We start from the raw sequence: 19,862 nt of genomic DNA on the forward strand, positions 1-19,862 counted from the left end.
CAGCAAAGAAACAAACAATCCAATCATGAAATGGGCAAAAGACATGAACAGAAATCTCACAAAGGAAGACACAGACATGGCCAACAAGCACATGAGAAAATGCTCCGCATCACTTGCCATCAGGGAAATACAAATCAAAACCACAATAAGATACCACCTCACACCAGTGAGAATGGGGAAAATTAACAAGGCAGGAAACCACAAATGTTGGAGAGGATGTGGAGAGAGGGGAACCCTCCTGCACTGTTGGTGGGAATGTGAACTGGTGCAGCCACTCTGGAAAACTGTGTGGAGGTTCCTCAAAGAGTTAAAAATAGACCTGCCCTACGACCCAGCAATTGCACTGTTGGGGATTTACCCCAAAGATACAGATGCAATGAAATGCCGGGACACCTGCACCCCGATGTTTATAGCAGCAATGTCCACAATAGCCAAACTGTGGAAGGAGCCTCGGTGTCCATCGAAAGATGAATGGATAAAGAAGATGTGGTTTATGTATACAATGGAATATTAGCCATTAGAAAGGACGAATACCCACCATTTGCTTCGACGTGGATAGAACTGGAGGGTATTATGGTGAGTGAAATAAGTCAATCGGAGAAGGACAAACGTTATATGGTCTCGTTCATTTGGGGAATATAAGAAGTAGTGAAAGGGAATAAAGGGGAAAGGAGAAAAAATGAGTGGGAAATATCAGAAAGGGAGACAGAACACGAGAGACTCCTAACTCTGGAAAACGAACTAGGGGTGGTGGAAGGGGAGGTGGGCCGGGGGTGGGGGTGACTGGGTGACAGGCACTGATGGGGGGCACTTGATGGGATGAGCACTGGGTGTTGTTCTGTATGTTGGCAAATTGAACACCAATAAAAAAATAAATTTATAAAAGAAAAAAAAGAAATCTAAAAATCCAAACTCATAAGAAACACAGAAGTTTGGTGGCTGTCAGATGCAGGGGATGAGGAAGGGGAAGAAATGGGTGAAGGTGGTCAAATAGTATAAACCTGCAGTTATAAGTCACAAGTTCTGGGGATGTAATGTATAGCATAGTAACTACAAAAACTTAAAAAAAACAAACAAACACAAGACTAGGTGACTAATTAGAACTGGCTTGGGGAAAGGGGAGGAGGGAGAAGTAGGTTATTTAAGAATGCTTTGGAGTTCCTCAAAAAAATTAAACACTAAATTATCATATAATCCAGCAATTCTACTTCTGGGCATATGCCCATAAGAACTGAAAGCAGAGACTCAAACAGATATTTATACACTCATGGTCAGAGCAGCACTAGTCACAAAAGCCAAAAGGTGGGAACACGCCAAATATTCATCAATGGATAAATAAGCAAAATGTGTTTTATATATAATTCAATATTATTCCTTAAAAGGAAGAAAAAAATTTTTAAAGGTTTTATATATTTATTCATGAGACAGAGAGAGAGAGACAGAGAGAGAGAGTGGCAGAGACATATGCAGAGGGAGAAGCAGGCTCCATGCAGGAAGAAGTCTGATGTGGTACTTGATCCCGGCAATCTGGGATCATGCCCTGAGCCAAAGCAGATGCTCAACGGCTGAGCCACCCAGGTGTCCCAAAAAAGGAAGAAAATTCTGACACATATTACAACATGGATGAATCGTGAAAACATTATGCTTAGTGAAATAAACCAGACACTAAAGGACAAATATTGTCTGATATCATTTATAGGAAGTACTTTGTCAAATTCTTCCTCCTCCTTCTCCTCCCCCTCCCCTTCCTCTTCCTCTTCTTCTTTTTAATTTACTTATTCATGAGAGACATAGAGAGGGAGGACATAGGCAGAGGGAGAAGCAGGTTCCCTCCAGGGAGCCTGATGTGGGACCCGATCCCAGGACTCTGGGACGACGACCCAAGCTGAAGGCAGATGCTCAACCACTGAGCCACCCAGGTGCCCCAACTTCATCAAATTCATAGAGACAGAAAGTAGAAGAGTGGTTGCCACGGCTTGGGGCAAGGAGGAGGGGGAGTTACTGTATAATAGGCAGTTTCAGGTAGGGAAGAGAAAAACTTCTGAAGATGGATGATGGTGATAGTTACACAACTATGTGAAGGGACTTAATGCCACTGAAATGTGTGCTTAAAAATGGTTAAAATAAAAAAAAAGGTTAAAAATTTAGTTTTATGTTATGTATATTTTAACACAATTAAAAAACCAATGCAATGGAATAGATGGTAGTAGTATTCCCCGAAATGGAAAATATAAGAACAAACAGCTTTGGGGATGAGGAAAATAATTCAGTCGATGTAGGCATGAATAGAAGTCAGTAAGATACAGCTTTTGGAATTCAGCAGACATCTGTATTATTAGAAATAAAGGTTTGGGGGCCACCCGAGTGGCTCAGCGGTTTGGCGCCGCCTTCGGCCTGGGGCGTGATCCTGGAGACTCGAGATCAAGTCCCACGTCTGGCTCCTTGCAGGGAGCCTGCTTCTCCCTCTGCCTGCATCTCTGCCTCTCTCTCTGTGTCATAAATGAATGAATGAATGAATGAATGAATGAATGAATGAATGAATATTTGGGAAACCCACAGAGGTGGTAAATAAAAGCAAATAATTGAATGTAATCTCCTAGGAGAGTATGCAAAAGAAGAAAAAGAACAATTAAGGACAGATCTTAGTAAACACTAACACTTAAAGGGTAAGTAGTGAAAGAATCATGTCATAAAACACTGAGCTTAAAGCAGCTATAAATTATTTTTCCTAAAAGGGTTGCCTTTTAAAAAAATGTATCACATCTACTTCCTTTTCCTTCTCGCAGCAACAGTAGCCATGGCTTAGCTCTCTTTTACTGCCATCCTTTCTGTTTCACTCACCAGGTCAGCAGTAGGGAATTTATACAGTTTTTCCAGTCTGAATTATAGACTATGGTAAAAAATACATCTTGAATCCAACCCCTCAACTTTTCAGATGAAGACACTTAAGGACAAAACTTGACCAAAGTTACATAGGCCATAAGTAAACATGCTCTAAGTTTAATCCTTATCAATCCCACAGATGCCTTTAAAAGTCAGGCCCCAAAATGGAAACCCTTGAAAACAAAACAAAACAAAACAAAACAAAATACTTACTTAATTTCAATTAGCATATATGTAATACAAAGAGCAAATGCTCCAGCAAGATCAATTAAAACAAATGGATTCATTCGGGGAAGGAAGATACTGCTAAGTCCTGGAATAATTCCACACAAGCTATGAAGAAACAAAGAGTATTTATTAGCAGAATTCAATGTCATACTGATGAAAATCTTGTAAAAGATAACTTGTATTTTAGTATCATATGTATTTTATGTATTTATATATATATAAATATATTATATATAATATATATATTAATATACATATGTATATATACATATGTATATTATGTATTTTATAGACAGCAAAGAGGATTTGGGAACAAAGTTCTTTCACTCATAAAGGTCTCTTGTATCATCAATTAAAAAGCAAGAAAAAGTAAAAGGAGAATCTGCAAGATTCATGTAGTAACTTCGGCAACGAATAACATAAATTCCCACAACAGATGAATTTCTCGTGGATCCCTCTTAAATTATGTATATCATGAAACCCCATACATAACATCTTACCTCCGACTAAGATCTGCAACATGCTCTTGAAGCCAACTCGTACTAGCAGCTTTAAGAAGAAAACACTTAAATTACCTATAATGCACTACCAGAAATACTTGATTTCCTTAATTTAAAAAGTAAGTTTGGCAATGACTGTATCACATTTCACAAAAGGACACGCTATTCAAATCTAGCCCTTCTTTCCCTTTAATCCTTCAAATAATAAAGCAAAAGCAGTTTCCGTGATTTGTATCACTGACCTGAAGGAGTTAGTGAACTTACAGGTCATTGTTACTATTAATTTTAAGTTTTAAAGGCTTTTTAAAAGTAAAGCAGAACTTCCTAACCAGCGTGCTGGGAATGAGTCACAGGTAAACCAATTAATTCCCTCAGCTCTCAGAGTGGACAGGTGGGGATCTGGCTACATGCAGACACCTGCCAGTTACTGCCCCCTGAACAAGCAGCCTCCAGTCTCAAGCATCCTCTTACATTTATCTCAGGGTGACAAAAATATTCACTTTTTTATGTGTTATATGATGTTTATATAAAAGCCACATAGTAGAGAACTTAAGAGCAGACTCTGATGCCAGAATACCAGCTGGAATCCAGCTCTGCCTTAGCTAGATGTGTGGCCTGGAGCAAGCAATTTAACCTCTCAGTGCCTCAGTATAAAATAGGAATAGTAAAATTATTTACCTCATATGGTTTAGGGAGGATTAAATGGGTTAATCTACATAAAGAATTTAGCACAGTGCCTGGCAGACAGAAAATGCTCAGTATTATTTCTACTCAGATTTCAACTAATATCTCAAATATTAATGTTTCTGAGGGTTTAATAACCAGCTAATGAGCTAATGAAAATACAAACCAGGTAACCTTTCTGGAAATAAGCCTGGCACAATATACATCAATGACTTAAAAAAATATTATATTTCCAATTCATTTAAAATTTCTTCTCTGGAAATTTATCCTAAAGAAGACCTGGAGATGCATTCAAGAAATTTGATGTAGAAAAGCAGATTGTAGCATTATTTGCAAAAGGAAAACCTGTACCATCCTGATCTTTTCAGAGAGATATAATTTCTGAATTTTTGTACCTTCTTAAAATTTCTAGAATGACATTATACTATTTTAATAATTTATAAGTTTTTAAAAAAGAATTCCAGACATTGCAAATTATCATTATTTAATTTTTCTAGTTCATGCAGTAATTCTTTTTTTCTTTTTAAGATTTTATTTATTCATGAGAGACACGGGGAGAGAGGCAGAGACACAGGCAGAGGGAGAAGCAGGCTCCCTACAGGGAGCCTGATGCAGGACTTGATCCCAGGATCCTGGGATCATGACTTGAGCCAAAGGCAGATGCTTACAAAGTAAGCCCAGGCACCCTTCATGTAGTAATTCTTAAACTCTAATTCATACAAATACTACTCATGCTTCATAATATTCATGAAGTTGTTTAAATTTGAATGGGCAATTCAGGAAGCTTTCTTCTTCTGACTGTCTTAGTGTTCAAAAGTCACTGAGACCTAAAAAGACCCTCTTCTATCTTCGCTTCAAATGTGGGCCTGTGTATAGCCCATTTTGGTTTTTACCTTACTTCTCCATCAATTAGTGATTAACTCCATGTGGGTTAGTGAGATTCCAGAACAGACAAATTACTGAAAAATGACAGTAAGTTTGACCACTGGGGGCACTTGGGTGGCTCAGTTGATTAGGTGTCTGCTTTAGGCTCAGGTTATGATCTGGGATTCTGGAACTGACCCCGGATCGGGCTCCCTGCTCAATGAGGAGTCTGCTTCTCCTTCTCCTTCTGCTCATGCTCCATCTCTCTCACTCACCCCCCCATGCCAAAAATAAAATCTTTAATAAAAAATAATAATTTTGACCACTGAAATATCAGTCTGAATTTTACAAACCTGAGAACAAAAAAATATTTCAAAACATATATGCTACTTTACAACGTATGCCCATCCACTAATGACACAGAGAAGTTCCTGGGAACATATTTAACAGAATACAATTATTTGCAAAGAGCACATCAACTATTTGAAGTTTACGGATGCTTCTAAAATGCTTCTGATAGACTTTTTGTAGGTAGGTTATATGTCTAAAATCCCATTCATGTTATTTGGCAAATACAATTTTTCATAACATGTAATTTAATAAATAAGTCAGTTCTGCCTGTTTTTAAGTAATATTTTAAAGCTTGAAATAATTAAATTTTTATAATTCTCTACTAGAGAAGACCTGAGAACCTTTGGGGTAGTTCTTTCTTCTCTTCAGGATAAGCTTTCTTGTAGATTTATGAGATAAGGAAGTAAACACAAGACTTGTTTTTATGAGAAATTAATCAGATTTTTTATTAATAGTAAATAAAAAAACATACCTTCAGAGACATAAGCAAAAGGTTTATTCCGAACAGAAAGCATTGTGAACAAGTTGAAGGAAAGAGCCACAAAAGTACCAACTAATAATCTTCCCCTAGAAAGAACAGTAACAGTCATCTTTATTTTTTTTCTTGGTAATATCAATATGTAATTTCAGCATGCAGACAGACCAAGAGATGGGAAGGCACAGAGTGGTCTGCTTCAGTGCTTTGGGATTTGCAGAGCCATACTCTGAACCTGCTCCATAATCTATGTTTTGTCTATTGTTCCATCTTACATAGGACCAAAACTGACTCTTAGCATTAACTAAGAGTCTTCTTATAGGTAACTTCTGTTACAAATCTATACAAATGCCACATGTTTGGTTTATAATATACCAGACAGGTCAGAGTATCCTAAATTAAACTGATCATAATAGGTAAAGTCCATTTATCTGTAGTAGATAATAACAGTTCTATCTCTTCTAAAAGTGCTTCTGAAAGATTTGGGCATCAAATTTTAAATTACAGAAGATCAATGGGACTAGCTTAGTGTATTGACCTATGCCTGGCAATTATGAGGGACATAAAGCCAAGGTACAAAGGCCTTCCTGTGTAATATAAAAACATAAGGCCTGGGGAAGACTTAAGGGTGAGAAGAACTTTTAGGATTTGGGAATTTTGTTTGTGAAGTATTAGTGAAATATATATTTCCACGCTCTGAACTCTGACATTGGCCAAAGCAACTATTATTCCCAATGTACCACTTAATAACTGGGATCAAATATAATAGTGAATTTTATGTATGTCAAAAGCAAAATCTCACGTGTGTATCTCGGGCTGCTCCAAAAAGCGTTCTGCACTAAAAGAAAGAAATAATGCATTAAATTAGTTTTATAAGTTATGAAATTAAGAAGCTTTATTTTATATAGAATTAATCCAATAAGTGAACAGAATCTTTTTTTAAAGTTTATTTATTTAAGTAATTTCTACCCTCAACATGGGGCACAACCCCAAGATCAAGAGTTGCACGCTCTTCCAACTAAGTGAGCTAGGTGCCCTGAACAAAATCTTTAAATATGATATCCAACTGTTGATTATTAGCAGTGATCAGGCAAGGACACTTACAAATTATCCTTAATATGTAATATCAATCTTCTCCACAAAATGTTTCAATGGATTGGTACTAAACATTAAAACATGTCTGACTGAAGCCTTTTCATACCTGCCCAGGATTTAGGAACATCAAATAAAGTAAAAAAAGAAGAGTGAAAAGAAGGAAGAAAAGTTTGAACATAAAGAAGCCATACTAGCAAAACTCCAGCACTGTTCATCTTAATTTGTATACCCTTCAAACAAATCCAGTGGATTCTTGCATGTTCCCAAAGGTAGCATAAAGGGAATTTACAATGACAGTAACATTGTACACAAATGTACCTTTCTTTTAATATAAATAGAGCTCCCAACTGTGCCAAGACCGTGGAGGCAAATACAGCTAAGACTTCTAATCTTTCAAATCTGAAATCAGAAAATTAATTAGATCAGCACAATTCATAAACCAGTTATCTCTAGAACATATTTTCATTTATTTATTCACTCAATTTTCATGTGTCTATTATAAGCTGTAAACACTGTTCAGACTACAGATTTTCTAGAATGAGGATAAACAAAGGACATCACAGATTCAGAAAAAAAAGAGTGCCTACCTGTACATCTATTCCCAGAACTCAATATGGCTTTTTTCTAGAAATAATTATCATAACATTAGCTAACACCTGATTGACCCATCTTGTGTTAGACATTGGCTAAAGTGCTTAACATATTCTCTCTTTTTAAAAGATTTCATTTATTTGAGGGAGAGAGAGAGAGCATCAGCAGCAGAGGGAGAGGGAGAAGCAGACTCCCCACTGAGCAGGGAGCTTGATATGGGGCTCAGTCCCAGGACCCTGGGTTTAACAATTAAGCCACCCAGGTGCCTGGATATTATCTCTTCTATACTTCCCACTTTATGAAGGTTATTTTATCCACTTTTTAAAAAAGAAGAGATAAGGACCTTGAAACACACACAAAAAAAGTAACCTGTTCAGAGTCATATAACTAGCAAATGGAGGAGTCAGGTTTCCAAACTTGGGCACTTCAGCTCCAGAGTTCATGATTTTAACTACTTATTATACTGTCTTTCACTGCTACACATAATTGTAGTTAATTATGTGTAAGTCTTATAAATCCTAAATTGTCAGCTGGAGGCCAGGCACTGTAGTCCTATTCATCTTAGTTTTTCCAACATGTAATTTAATGGCATTCAATATATGTGGTAAATATAAATGCTTAAAATTTCTCAAGGAATTACATATCTTCAGAAAAGATAATATAATAATTGAGACTGCTTCTCACATTGCTGTTTGCAAATGGAAAAAATGTTGGAATCAATACAACACATTATCAAAAATATAACAGAAACAGAGGTGCCTGGGTGGCACAGCAGATTAAGTGTCCAATTCTGGGTATTGGCTCAGGCCATGATCTTTATCTCATGGGTTGTAAGACTGGAGCCTTGCCTCAGGCTTCACGCTCAGTGCAGAGTCTTTGAGATGCTCTCCCTCATCCATCCTCCCACTTGCAAGCATACTTTCTCTCTCTCTCTCTCAAATGAATAAATAAATTCTAAAAAAACCATATATAACATAAATGTATTTATTGACATGGAAAGATATAAGTGGAAAGAGTAGGTCATAAAAGTGTATAAAAACAGTATGTAAATGAAGCAAAGTTATTTGTGGAAATTGATAAACTGATATGAAAGTGCATATCGAACACACAAGATGAAGGAAAGCAAAAACAATCTGAAGAACAACAAAGCTGGAAGATTTACACCACCAGATGTCTATATTTATTTCAAAACTATCATAGTTAACACAGAATAGTACTAATACAAGAATAGACAAATGTACCAGATTGAACATAGAAAATCCAGAAATAGAATTACACGTTCATAATCACCTAATTTATGAAAAAAGGTAGATATAAAAGTGGAGAAAAAGAACTAATTTTTTTCCAATATATGTTTTACCAATTGAACAACTATGTAGAAACAAATGTACCTTGATTTCTACCTCAACCTATACACAAATATGAATTCCAATTTAGGTGGCTCAGTGGTTGAGCATCTGCCTTTGGCTCAGGTTGTGATCCTGGGGTCCCTGGCCAAGATTTCTTGACAAGTACACAAAAAGTACTAACCATTAAAGACTAATAAATTGAATTTATCATTGAAATAACAAACTTTTCACTCATGGGAAAAGATATTTATATATAAAGAACTCTTACAGATCAATAAGGGGAAAAAAGGTAACTCAATTTAAAAATGGGCAGAACACTTTAACAAGCATTTCACAAAATAGGTAATCTGGACAATTAAGAAATATATGAAAAAGTAGGGCAGCCCGGGTGGCTCTGCCTTTCTCTCTGTGTGTGTCTCTCTCATGAATAAATAAATAAAATCTTAAAAAAAAAGAAAAAAATATATATAATATATATATGAAAAAGTCAATAAAAAATATGAAAAAGTGTTCAACTGGTCACCAGGAAAAGAATTTAAAACCACAAGACACAACTACATACCCCAGAATGGCTTAAAAAAAAAAAAAAAAAAGGCAAAACCAACTGTTGGTGTAGGCATTAACCAAAACTCTCATACATTGCCAGTGGCAGAGTAGACAGGTAAAAACCATTCTAGAAAACTGGTAATATCTTCTAACAATGAACATATGTAAATCCTATGATTGAGTAACTTCACTCAAACATATATGTCCAACATAAAGGGATACACATGTACAGCAAAAGACATGTACGAGAATATTCATAAGTAGTTTTATTGATAATAGCTAAAAGCTAAAAATCACCTAAATGTCCTTCAATAGTTGAACATAAAAAAGAAATTATCGCATGTTCATAAAATGGAATATGAGAGCAATGGACCAGAGTGAACTACTGCTACAGGAGAGTATACACTGTAATCCCATTTATGTGCCTTCAAAAACACAACAATAATCTGCAAGGAATACTGGTCAGAGCACTAATCCTTTTGTTGGGGTCTGACTCTGACTCAAAAAAAGGGAGGGTTTTGGGGGAGATTTGTAGTGTTTTATATCATGATCTAGATGGTAGTTATAAAGGTATATTTATTTATTAAAATTCACCAAACTATACAAGGATATAAGACAGAAAAGATACAGTCCCTGGTACCATGAAATTTATATATATATAAATATATATAATATAAATATATATATATTTATTTATTTATTTGAGAATGAGTGGGAGGGAGAGAGAGAGAAAGAAGGAGCAGGGGAAGGGGCAGAGGGAGAGGGCGAAGCAGATTACCCACAGAACAGGAGCCTGACATGGGGCTCGATCCCAGGACTCAGGGATCATGACCTGAGCCAAAGGCAGATGCTTAACTGACTGAGCTACTCAGGTGCCACTGAAGTTTATATTTTAAAGGGAAAGACAGAATAACAACTTATAAGCTCTAGTAAATTCTATACAGAGAATTATAGTAGTCTGATGCGACAAGAGGCTAATTGGGATCTATTTTAGATTGCACCCAGTCACTTAATGACATTGGCATTTATTATATTAGTATTGGAATAATAAGATGGAGCTCATCTTGCAAAGATGACATGAAGAACATTTCAAACAGAGACAACAGCTTGTACAAAGGACCTAAGGCAGCAATAAATTAGTTCTGTAAAAAAATCACAGAAAGTGTTGTATAGAGGACATGTAAGTGGTAACTTGAAGAGAAGGAGGCATAGATCATCTCATAAATGAATTCTGTGAATTACTGAAAGGAGTCAGGATTTTATTTTAAGCATGATAGCAAACAACTGGGTGGTTTTAAGGAGGAGACTGACAGTATGATTTAGGTTTAAAAAGGCGGTAAGAGCAGAGATATGGGGACCAGTTAGGACCCTGGATTAAGGCAAGAAATGAAGATTGCTTGATTAGGATTGTAGTAGTTGACATAGAAATGGGGGTGAGGGCAGATTCTGGATGTGTGTGTAGGTTACCCTGATGTAACCTGCTGATGGATAAATGTGGGAAATGAGAGAATAATAAAGGATTTTGCTTGAGTAACTGAGTGGCAGTATACTTATTGAGATAAGAAAAACTGCAGTGGAACAGGTTTTAGGGGAAGAAAACAAAAAGTCTAGCCAATATTTAAGACACCAATCAGACATTCATGTGATGTTGTAAAGAAGACAGTCTGAAACAAGACAGATCTTAGGGCTAGAGAACTAGAGTTGGAATTACTAAATATAGATGATATTTCAAGCTATGTGATTGATTGCAATTATCCTCAGATGTTAATTTTATTGTTTAATTGCTCCCTCCTTTCTTGTTCACTCTAAGTAAGTGGGTCAAAATGGGAGCTATCATGTCTTTGTTTATCCTTATCTCCATGCTGGACCAATCAATAATTCTTTCTCATGATTTTCTTAACCAGAGTTGGCAAAGGGTCTTTCCTTTTCTAAGATGAAGGTAAGAAGGTTCGGGTTAAGGTCATGCTAGGAGTGATTCCAGGATGGTGGGGAAAAGTGATCTAAGAAACTAAACCTGACATGTAGAGAAAAGTAGGCCTGACAAGTAAGAGAAAGACAATGTCCTGAGTGTGCTAGTCTCTATGCCAGATACCTCAATCTTATATATTTCTGTTATATAAATCACAAAAGTTCCCATTTCCCTCCCCCAAAACTAGTTTGAGTTGGATTTTTGTCACTTACAACTAAAAGCCTTAACTCAGAGTCAGATTCCTGTATACAGATACCTCTATGTACCTTATAACTTTATCATACTAATAGTCCACCTCTATCAAATTTCAGTGACACTTAGGAATATCTACTTTGCATTAAAATTTCATAGTTTTGCCCTATTGTTTAAGTAAACAAAATCTGATTTTGTTTGAAAGACTGTTTGATCTAAAAGTTTATTTGCCAAAGCCAAATTCTTCTTTTGATGGGAGAAGATAATTGCAAATGATATAACCAATAAGGGGTTAGTATCCAAAATATATTAAAGAACTTATACAACTTAACAGACATACACACACATACAATTAAAAATGGGCAGAAGACATGAACAGACATTTCTCCAAAGAAGACATACAGATGGCCAATAGATACAGGAAAAGATGCTCAACATCATCAGAGCAGTGCAAATCAAAACCAAATGAGATATCCCCTAATATCTGTCAGAATGACTAACATAAAAAACACAAGAAGCAACCAGTATTGGTGAGGATGTGAAGAAAAAGGAACCTTCATGCACTGTTGGTAGGAATACAAACTGGTGCAGCCACTGTAGAAAATAGTAAGGCAGTTCCTCAAAATATTAAAAATAGAATTACCATATGATCAAGTAATCCCACTACTGGGTATTTACTCAAAGAATACAAAAACACTAATTTGAAAACACATGCGTACCCCTATGATTACTGCAGCATTATTTACAATAGTCAAAATATGGAAGCAGCCCAAGGTGCCTATCAATAGATGAATGGATAAAGATTATGTGGTGTATTACAATGTAATAGTAATACAATGGAACATTACTCATCCATAGAAAAGAGTGAAATCTTACCATTTGCAACAACATGGATGGATCTAAAGGTTATAATGCTAAATGAAATGAGTCAGTCAGAAAAACATATATACCATGTGATCTCACTCCTATGTGGAATTTAAGAAATAAAACAAACAAAAAAGAGACAAACCAAAAAACAGATTCTTAACTACAGAGAACAAACTGGTGGTTACCAGAGGGGAGGTGGGTGGGGATGGATGAAATAGGTGAAGGGATTAAGAGTACACTTACTGTGATGAAGAGTTAGTAATGTGTAGTATTACGAACCACTACATTGTACACCTGAAACTAATATAATGCTATATGTTAATTACATTGGGATTTTTAAAAAAGATTTTATTTATTTATTTGACAGAGAGTGAGTGAGAGAGAGCACAAAGCAGGGGGAGTAGCAGAAGGAGAGGAAGAAGTAGGCTTTTCACTAAGCAGGGAGCCCAATGTGGGGCTCGACCCCAGGATCCTAGGATCACAACCTGAGCCGAAAGCAGACACTAAACCAATTGAGCCACCCAGGTGCCCCATACTGGGATTTTTAAAAACTAAAAAAAAAAAAAAAAAGAAAGAAAAGAAAAAGAAAAATGACAAGTGTTAGCATGCTGGTGGGAATGGAAAATAGTGCTGCCACTGTGGAAAATATATGGTGGTTCCTCAAAAAGTTAAACATGGAATCACAGAGTATGATCCAGGAATCAGTAGACACCCAAAAGAGCTGAAAGCAGGGATTCAAACAGACACTTGTATGCCAATGTTTATAAAAGCATTACTCATAATAGCCCAAAGGTGGATACAACAGAAGAATAAAAAATTTGACATATACACAACAGAAAATTATTCAACTTTAGGAAGTCATGAAATTCTGATATATAACACAGATGAAATTTGTAAATATTAAGTGAAATAAGCCATATTCAAATACTGTGTGATTCCATTTATATGAGGTACTCAGTACAGGCAAATTCATAAACATGAATTTGGTGCTTGCTAAGGGCTGAGAGATAGGGGAATACGGAGTTACTGTTTAATGGGTACAGTTTCTGTCTGGGGAGAGGAAATATTTCTGGAAATAGATAGTGGCAGTTCTCACACAACACTGTGAAGGTACTTAATGCTACTGAATTGTACACTTGAAAATGGTTAAAATAGTAACTTTTATGTTACACACATTTTATCAAAATAAAAACCCCCACAAACTTAAAAAAGAAATTCTTCTTTCAAGTTTTTTCCTAGAATCAGAAAGGAACTCATTTTTTCCATTACCAAAAACCTCTAATACAAAAGATTATCTTCTAACTTTCAATGTTTAGTAATTTCTAAAACTATAGAAACAGAATATCAAATTCTTTGTTAGTCCACTGCTATCACAAATCCCGTCTTTTTTTTTTTTTTTAAGATTTTATTTATTCATTAATGAGAGACACAGAGAGAGATAGGCAGAGACACAGGCAGAGGAAGAAGTGGGCTCCCCTCAGGAAGCCCAATGCAGGACTCGATCCCAGGACTCCGGGATCATGCCCTAAGCCAAAGGCAGATGCTCAACCACTGAGCCACCCAGGCATCCCCACAAATCCAGTCTTAAGATAAAAATACATCTCTAACACTACATTAATGTTAAAATATATCACATTTACACTAACATGTACGGGACAAACCTATAGGAAAATCCTTTGTATTTTCTCTAAAATTTAAGAGATTACCAAAGTATTAAAGAACCTAATGTGAACACTTTATTTTAATATGATTTAAATTTAAATATTTATGTTTCTTATCTAGAATCCTGTTGGAAGATTTTTTTTTAATCTACTTTCACTATTTGATCCCCATTCCATTACACAGGCATTTATTCTCTACAAACACTCTAGCTAAGCTCTTTACTACCTGATAACTACTACTAAAATTTTAATAGCAATAAGTTAGCAGAAAATAAAATGACTTGAACTTACCCAAATGAATAGACAGGACTAGGTTTCTTCATCATTACCCAGTAACTTATCAAACATGTCATTAAACTAAGTAAAAAGGAAAACAAATTTAGCTTTAGAACTAGAGCAAGAAGATAACAGAGAACGAAATTAAGTTTTTAGAATTCCTAAGTTTGTTGGAAGTTATCAGTGTTTGCAGACTAAATTATTCTAATAACCTAATTATTATAGGTTAAATAATTAAATTATTATTAATTATAATTATAATTTAATTATTAAATTATTCTAATAATCTAATCACTATGAGCATCCTAATACCTGAGTTTTAACATGTGGAGAAACTGAGTAAAGTCACAGTACCTCAAGTCAGTAAACAGAACCTAAACTTATACTTTCTCTACTCTGTAAGTTACCCACCCTAGTTTCTGAATTGAGCATGCAAAAATGACACAGTAATAATAAAAGTAATATATTTTGTTTTAGCCACAAATAAGAAATCTTAACTCTGATAAACTTTATCTTTGTTAAGAGTTAAGGTAAATATTACTGACCACATTCTGGATGGGATAAAATTATGTTCATTTTCCAAGTACAGTGCAGATTCACTTTAAATTACTACAGTGTGAAAGCCAGGTGGTAACTATATGTTTTAGATGAGTCAAGAAGATTTAGTTACGTGACTGATAGAAAGAAAACCTTATACGCCTATGGCCATCAATCTTGCAGACATCAAGGATTTTGCAAACCTTACATGGCAATATGAGAGGTCCTAGGAAGCAGGGAGCCAAAAGGGTGTCTCTCTAGCTCACAATTATGAACTTCTTAGTTACTAATGCCCATCTACATGGTTATAGAAGGAACTGTTATGTTTTTACTTGACCCTTCTCCCTGCCCACAGCTGACTCAACTATTGATAGGCAGTCAAAGCGTATAATCTAATGCCTGGATATTATTTTTTGTTTCTCTCTAAATGGGATATTTTCTTCCAGTATATCTCCTAATAGTTATTGTTTATATATATGTTCTATGTTGATAATTTAACTTATTTCACAGATTACTTTCCTTTAAGCAGAGAAAACATAAATTCAGTACAACAAATTCCTTATTAATTTTGAAACACTAAAGAGATTTTTTAAAACTTACCTAAAAAGATCAAAAATGGTCAAGTAAGTATAGGCAGTTAAAGCTGCAAAACAATAAAATGATTAAAATGTTGCTGAATCCACTGTTTGAAAATATAGCTAATCAACAAGATTTTTCATACTTGGAGTATCCATTACCAAAAAAAATCCCTGAGCCACTAATTAATCTATGTTGGCAATCATCTAGATTAATATAAGTAGCCAAACTTGGTAAATATAGACACATCTGACTGGCTCAGTTGGTACAGCATGCATCTCTTGATCTCAGGGTTGCTGAGTTCAAGCCTGGCACTGGAGCCTACTTAATTAAAAAACAAAAACAAAAACAAAAAAAGGTTGGTAAATACAGAAGCTTACTTTAGAACCCAATTTCTCAACCAGGGAAAAGAAAACAGTATATACCCAAAAGTGCTGTGATCATTTTTATTTTTGTTTTTTACCTTCTATCATTTGAGTACTATTTTAAATACATTCTTTAAATAGCAAGATGAAAACAATGGTACATAAAAACATAAGAGGTCAAGAAATGGGATGCCTGGGTGGCTCAATTAGGTGGGCATCCAGCTCTTGATTTCAGTCATGATCTCAGGATCAGAACCCCAAGTCGGGCTCTCTATTGAGTATGGAATCTACTTGGGATTCTGTCCTCTTCCCCGTCTGCCCTGCTCATGCTCCCTCTCTCCAAAAATAAAAATAAATACCATTAAAAAATTTTTTAAAAAGAGTTCAAGGGCAGCCCAGGTGGCTCAGCAGTTTAGCGCCGCCTTCGGCCCAGGGTATGATCCTGGAGACCCGGGATCGAGTCCCATGTCAGGCTCTCTGCATGGTGCCTGCTTCTCCCTCTGCCTGTGTCTGCCTCTCTCTCTCTCTCTCTCTCTCAATCTGTGTCTGTGTGTGTCTCTCATGAATAAATCAATAAAAATCTTAAAAAAAAAAAAGAGTTCAAGATTTCCCTTTTCAAGGAAAATCCAAGAAACAGAAGTCTCAAAATCTCACTTAGATACTGCATAAATTGAAGGGCTAATCTATCACATGAAAAAGGAATCTCAGTCTCAGAGAGATATAAAGCTATTTTAAAAAAATAATAGCTCATTTAAAATGATAATGCCTAACAACTGAACCAAATTTTAGTTTACAAGGCACTTTTCATATAGGTTCTCTCATTTAAACCTTTTGAGTTATATTTCAGAATAATACATTCTATGTAAAGAAAGATATACCTTTATTTAAAATCAGAACAATAAATTGAAACTAATAATTAACTCCAAAGAAATAAGAACAGTGACATACCTATACTGTTAGTGGAACTGCACCACATAAGTAGGAAGCCAGTACATGTTAAGTTTATTGCACCAAAGAGCAATATCTTCCAGGACTGTGAAAAAAGAAAATCATTCTTAATTGTATAGTGCTGATAAACTTCACTGGGCCTGTTCAAGTTGCTGCAATTCGTACTCTCCAAAGGAAAAAGCACAACTTCCTTCAAAAAGTGTTACATTTTCTATATCTACCAAAATTACCATCAACCAAGTTATTATTAAAATACATATATTAAAAAAAATAGTTCTAAAGGGGGAATTCTCAAAGAGAAAAAGATTCTGCCATATAAGGTCTCAAACAGTTGAGAAAAATAGGCATATACTATAATATCATTTTGTCTCTTTTGATATGTACATAGAAACAATAATAGCAGATGGGGCAATATATAAAGCAACTTGTGAGTCTGAGTAAAGGGCTTAAGGGAATTCCTAACACTAATCTTGTGACTTTTCCGTACGCTTGAAATTGTATCAAAATAAACGTATTCTTCCCCTCTCCCCAAAAAAGGGCTGCATTTACTTATTTACCAAATAAGTCATATGAAATAGGACTGCAAAAGAGGGAAAGACTACCATGTGTTAGAAGTTCATAGACCTGAGAGGCACCTGCATAGCTCAGTGGGTGGGTACCTGCTTTTGGCTCAGATTGTGATCCCAGTGTCCTGGCATTGAGTTCCACATCAGGCTCCCTTCTCAGTGGCGAGCCTGCCTCTCTCTCTGTCTCTCATGAATAAATAAATAAAAATCTTTAAAAAAAAAAGTTCATATACCTGAGATATACCTGGAAAGTAGCTAGGATTTCATCAGAGGAAACAGAAAGGGCATTCTAAGAATAAAAGAAGACATCAAGTGAAGTGTTTTGTTTTGTTTTGTTTTTAAGATTTTATTTTATTTATTCATGAGAGACAGAGACACAGGCGGAGGGAGAAGCAGGCTCCAGGCAGGGAGCCCGATGCAGGACTTGATCCCGGGTCTCCAGGATCAGGCCCTGGACTGAAGGCGGTGTTAAACTGCTGAGCCACCCAGGCTGCCCAAGTGAAGTGTTTTTTAATTTTTGTTCCACTCCACTCCCTAAAAAGAGGGGAGATCTATAATTGTGTGAAAGTAGAAGTGAAACAAGTTAGTGAAAATGGAGTTATTTGGAAGTGTTAAAATTAGATATATTTGCAAAGGTGAAATGTGGGATAGGATGACTTTAGAACATGGATGCAAAATGTAGGTTTAGGATGAAGAACCTCTGAGAAAGGTAAGAAGGTCCCTCTGTCCCTGAAGGGAAAGAGAAACTGTGAGCTAGGAAGAAGTGACAGTGAAGCAGCACTGAACTAAAAACCTATACATCTCTAGAAAATAAGAAACAAGGCCATTTTCTATGGTAGAGTAGGACTGGAAACTTAAATCCAGAGGAGAATTTGCAGAGCAGCAGTTCTAGTGAGTGTACTACTGAATCATCAGGGGAGAACAAGAATGACTATCATAAATTTATGGTAGGCAACATTCTGCAGCTTCCTCTACCCCCACAAGCAAAACCACAGAAGCAGCTAAGGTAGGGATGTTAGACTGAGAGCTAATATAATAGGTTACTGGGACAAGGGACTCTCATAGTGAGGACATTAATGGAATGATTGGACATGGGCTCTAATCAAGACAGGGATTCAAGAACAGTCAGAAAAGGAGGATAAGGCATGTAATTTAAAAAAGAACATTCTCTGCAGCTCTACTGATGAATCAAGTTATTTATCAATAAATATTTGAGTACTATTTTCTAACAGACATTTTTCTAGGCACTAGAGATACAGCAGGGAACAAAATATGGACCTTATAATCTAATTGGGATAACAATTAGCAAATACATAAGGTCGGGTGGTGGTAAGTGCTATGAAGGAAAAATAAAGTACAGCAAGAATACCGTAATGGGAGACATGGAAAAGGTGCTCTCCTAGACAAGGTGGTCAGAAAAGACCCCTTTAGTAAGGTAACATGTAATCAGAAATCTTACAGAGGCAAAGGAACTAAGCATGCAGATATCTAAAAGAGAAAATGGGAACCACAGTCCTCAGACAAAAGAGGATCTGGCTGAGGATGGATAGACAAGAGGGGAGAGGGAGTCTGGGGTTCCATCAACTAGTGTCTTGTATGCCAGCAAAAGAATAGAGATTTATTCCAAATGAGATGGAAAGTGGCTTAGCTTTCATTTTTACAAGACCATTCTGGCTTCTCTATGTTGAATCCACGGTATAGGGATAGAAGGATAGAAGTAGGAAGACCATTTAGAACGTGACTGCAGTAATCATGTGAGAAATGGTGGTTTTGAGGTTGGTAAGAAAGTCAGAAGAGTCAGATTCTTAGTATTACACTGAGGATAGAGTAGAAAGATTTACTTACAAAATGGATGAGGAATGAAAGAAAGAGAGGGAGAAGAATGTCTTCAAGGTGTCTGGCCTGTGCACTGGAAGAACAGAGTGGCCATTTAGTGAGGAAGGGACAGAAAATCAAAGTTCAGGTTTGACCATATTAAATTTGAGATGCCTATTAGATATCCAAGTGGAAATGTTGAGAGGGCCGTGATACATAGGAATGTAGAAATAGGGGAGAAGTTATGAATTGAGATATAAATATGGGGTCATCAGCATATTGTTACAGAGGTTTATTAGTTACTTTGTTAAAGCTGTTTCAGTGGATTGGGGAGGACTACAGCCAGACTGGTATGTATTTAGTGGATACAGAAAGAAGAGAAAGTGAACAGAGAGTGAAGGCAATTATTTTAAGTAGTTTTGCTATATCAAAGGAAGCAGAGAAATGAGGCAGTACCTGAAAATGGAAGATATGGTATGTGATGACGCAGGAAGGAACAATTGTAGGAAGGTTGTCTTTGAGTA

At 36.0% G+C, this 19,862-nt stretch overlaps 1 protein-coding gene across 5 annotated transcripts in view; it reads right to left on the minus strand.

The window, feature by feature from the left end:
- Nucleotides 1–19,862, minus strand: part of SLC30A6 (solute carrier family 30 member 6) — a 42,278-nt gene that overhangs the window by 15,385 nt on the left and 7,031 nt on the right. For 3 of the 5 annotated variants that reach the window (XM_077843676.1, XM_077843675.1, XM_077843678.1), the window contains exons 3-10: nucleotides 16,958–17,042; nucleotides 15,669–15,711; nucleotides 14,547–14,612; nucleotides 7,399–7,479; nucleotides 6,788–6,823; nucleotides 5,983–6,077; nucleotides 3,612–3,660; nucleotides 3,097–3,216 (exon numbers count right to left, since the gene is read on the minus strand). In XM_077843676.1, the coding sequence (XP_077699802.1) occupies nucleotides 3,097–3,216; nucleotides 3,612–3,660; nucleotides 5,983–6,077; nucleotides 6,788–6,823; nucleotides 7,399–7,479; nucleotides 14,547–14,612; nucleotides 15,669–15,711; nucleotides 16,958–17,042 (575 nt within the window). Of the gene's footprint in view, nucleotides 1–3,096; nucleotides 3,217–3,611; nucleotides 3,661–5,982; nucleotides 6,078–6,787; nucleotides 6,824–7,398; nucleotides 7,480–14,546; nucleotides 14,613–15,668; nucleotides 15,712–16,957; nucleotides 17,043–19,862 lie in introns of those variants that run through there. The other 2 variants (XM_077843677.1, XM_077843679.1) reach the window with 2 other exon arrangements.

The sequence above is a fragment of the Canis aureus genome, chromosome 12 (assembly GCF_053574225.1).
Source record: "Canis aureus isolate CA01 chromosome 12, VMU_Caureus_v.1.0, whole genome shotgun sequence".
Lineage (NCBI taxonomy): Eukaryota > Metazoa > Chordata > Mammalia > Carnivora > Canidae > Canis > Canis aureus.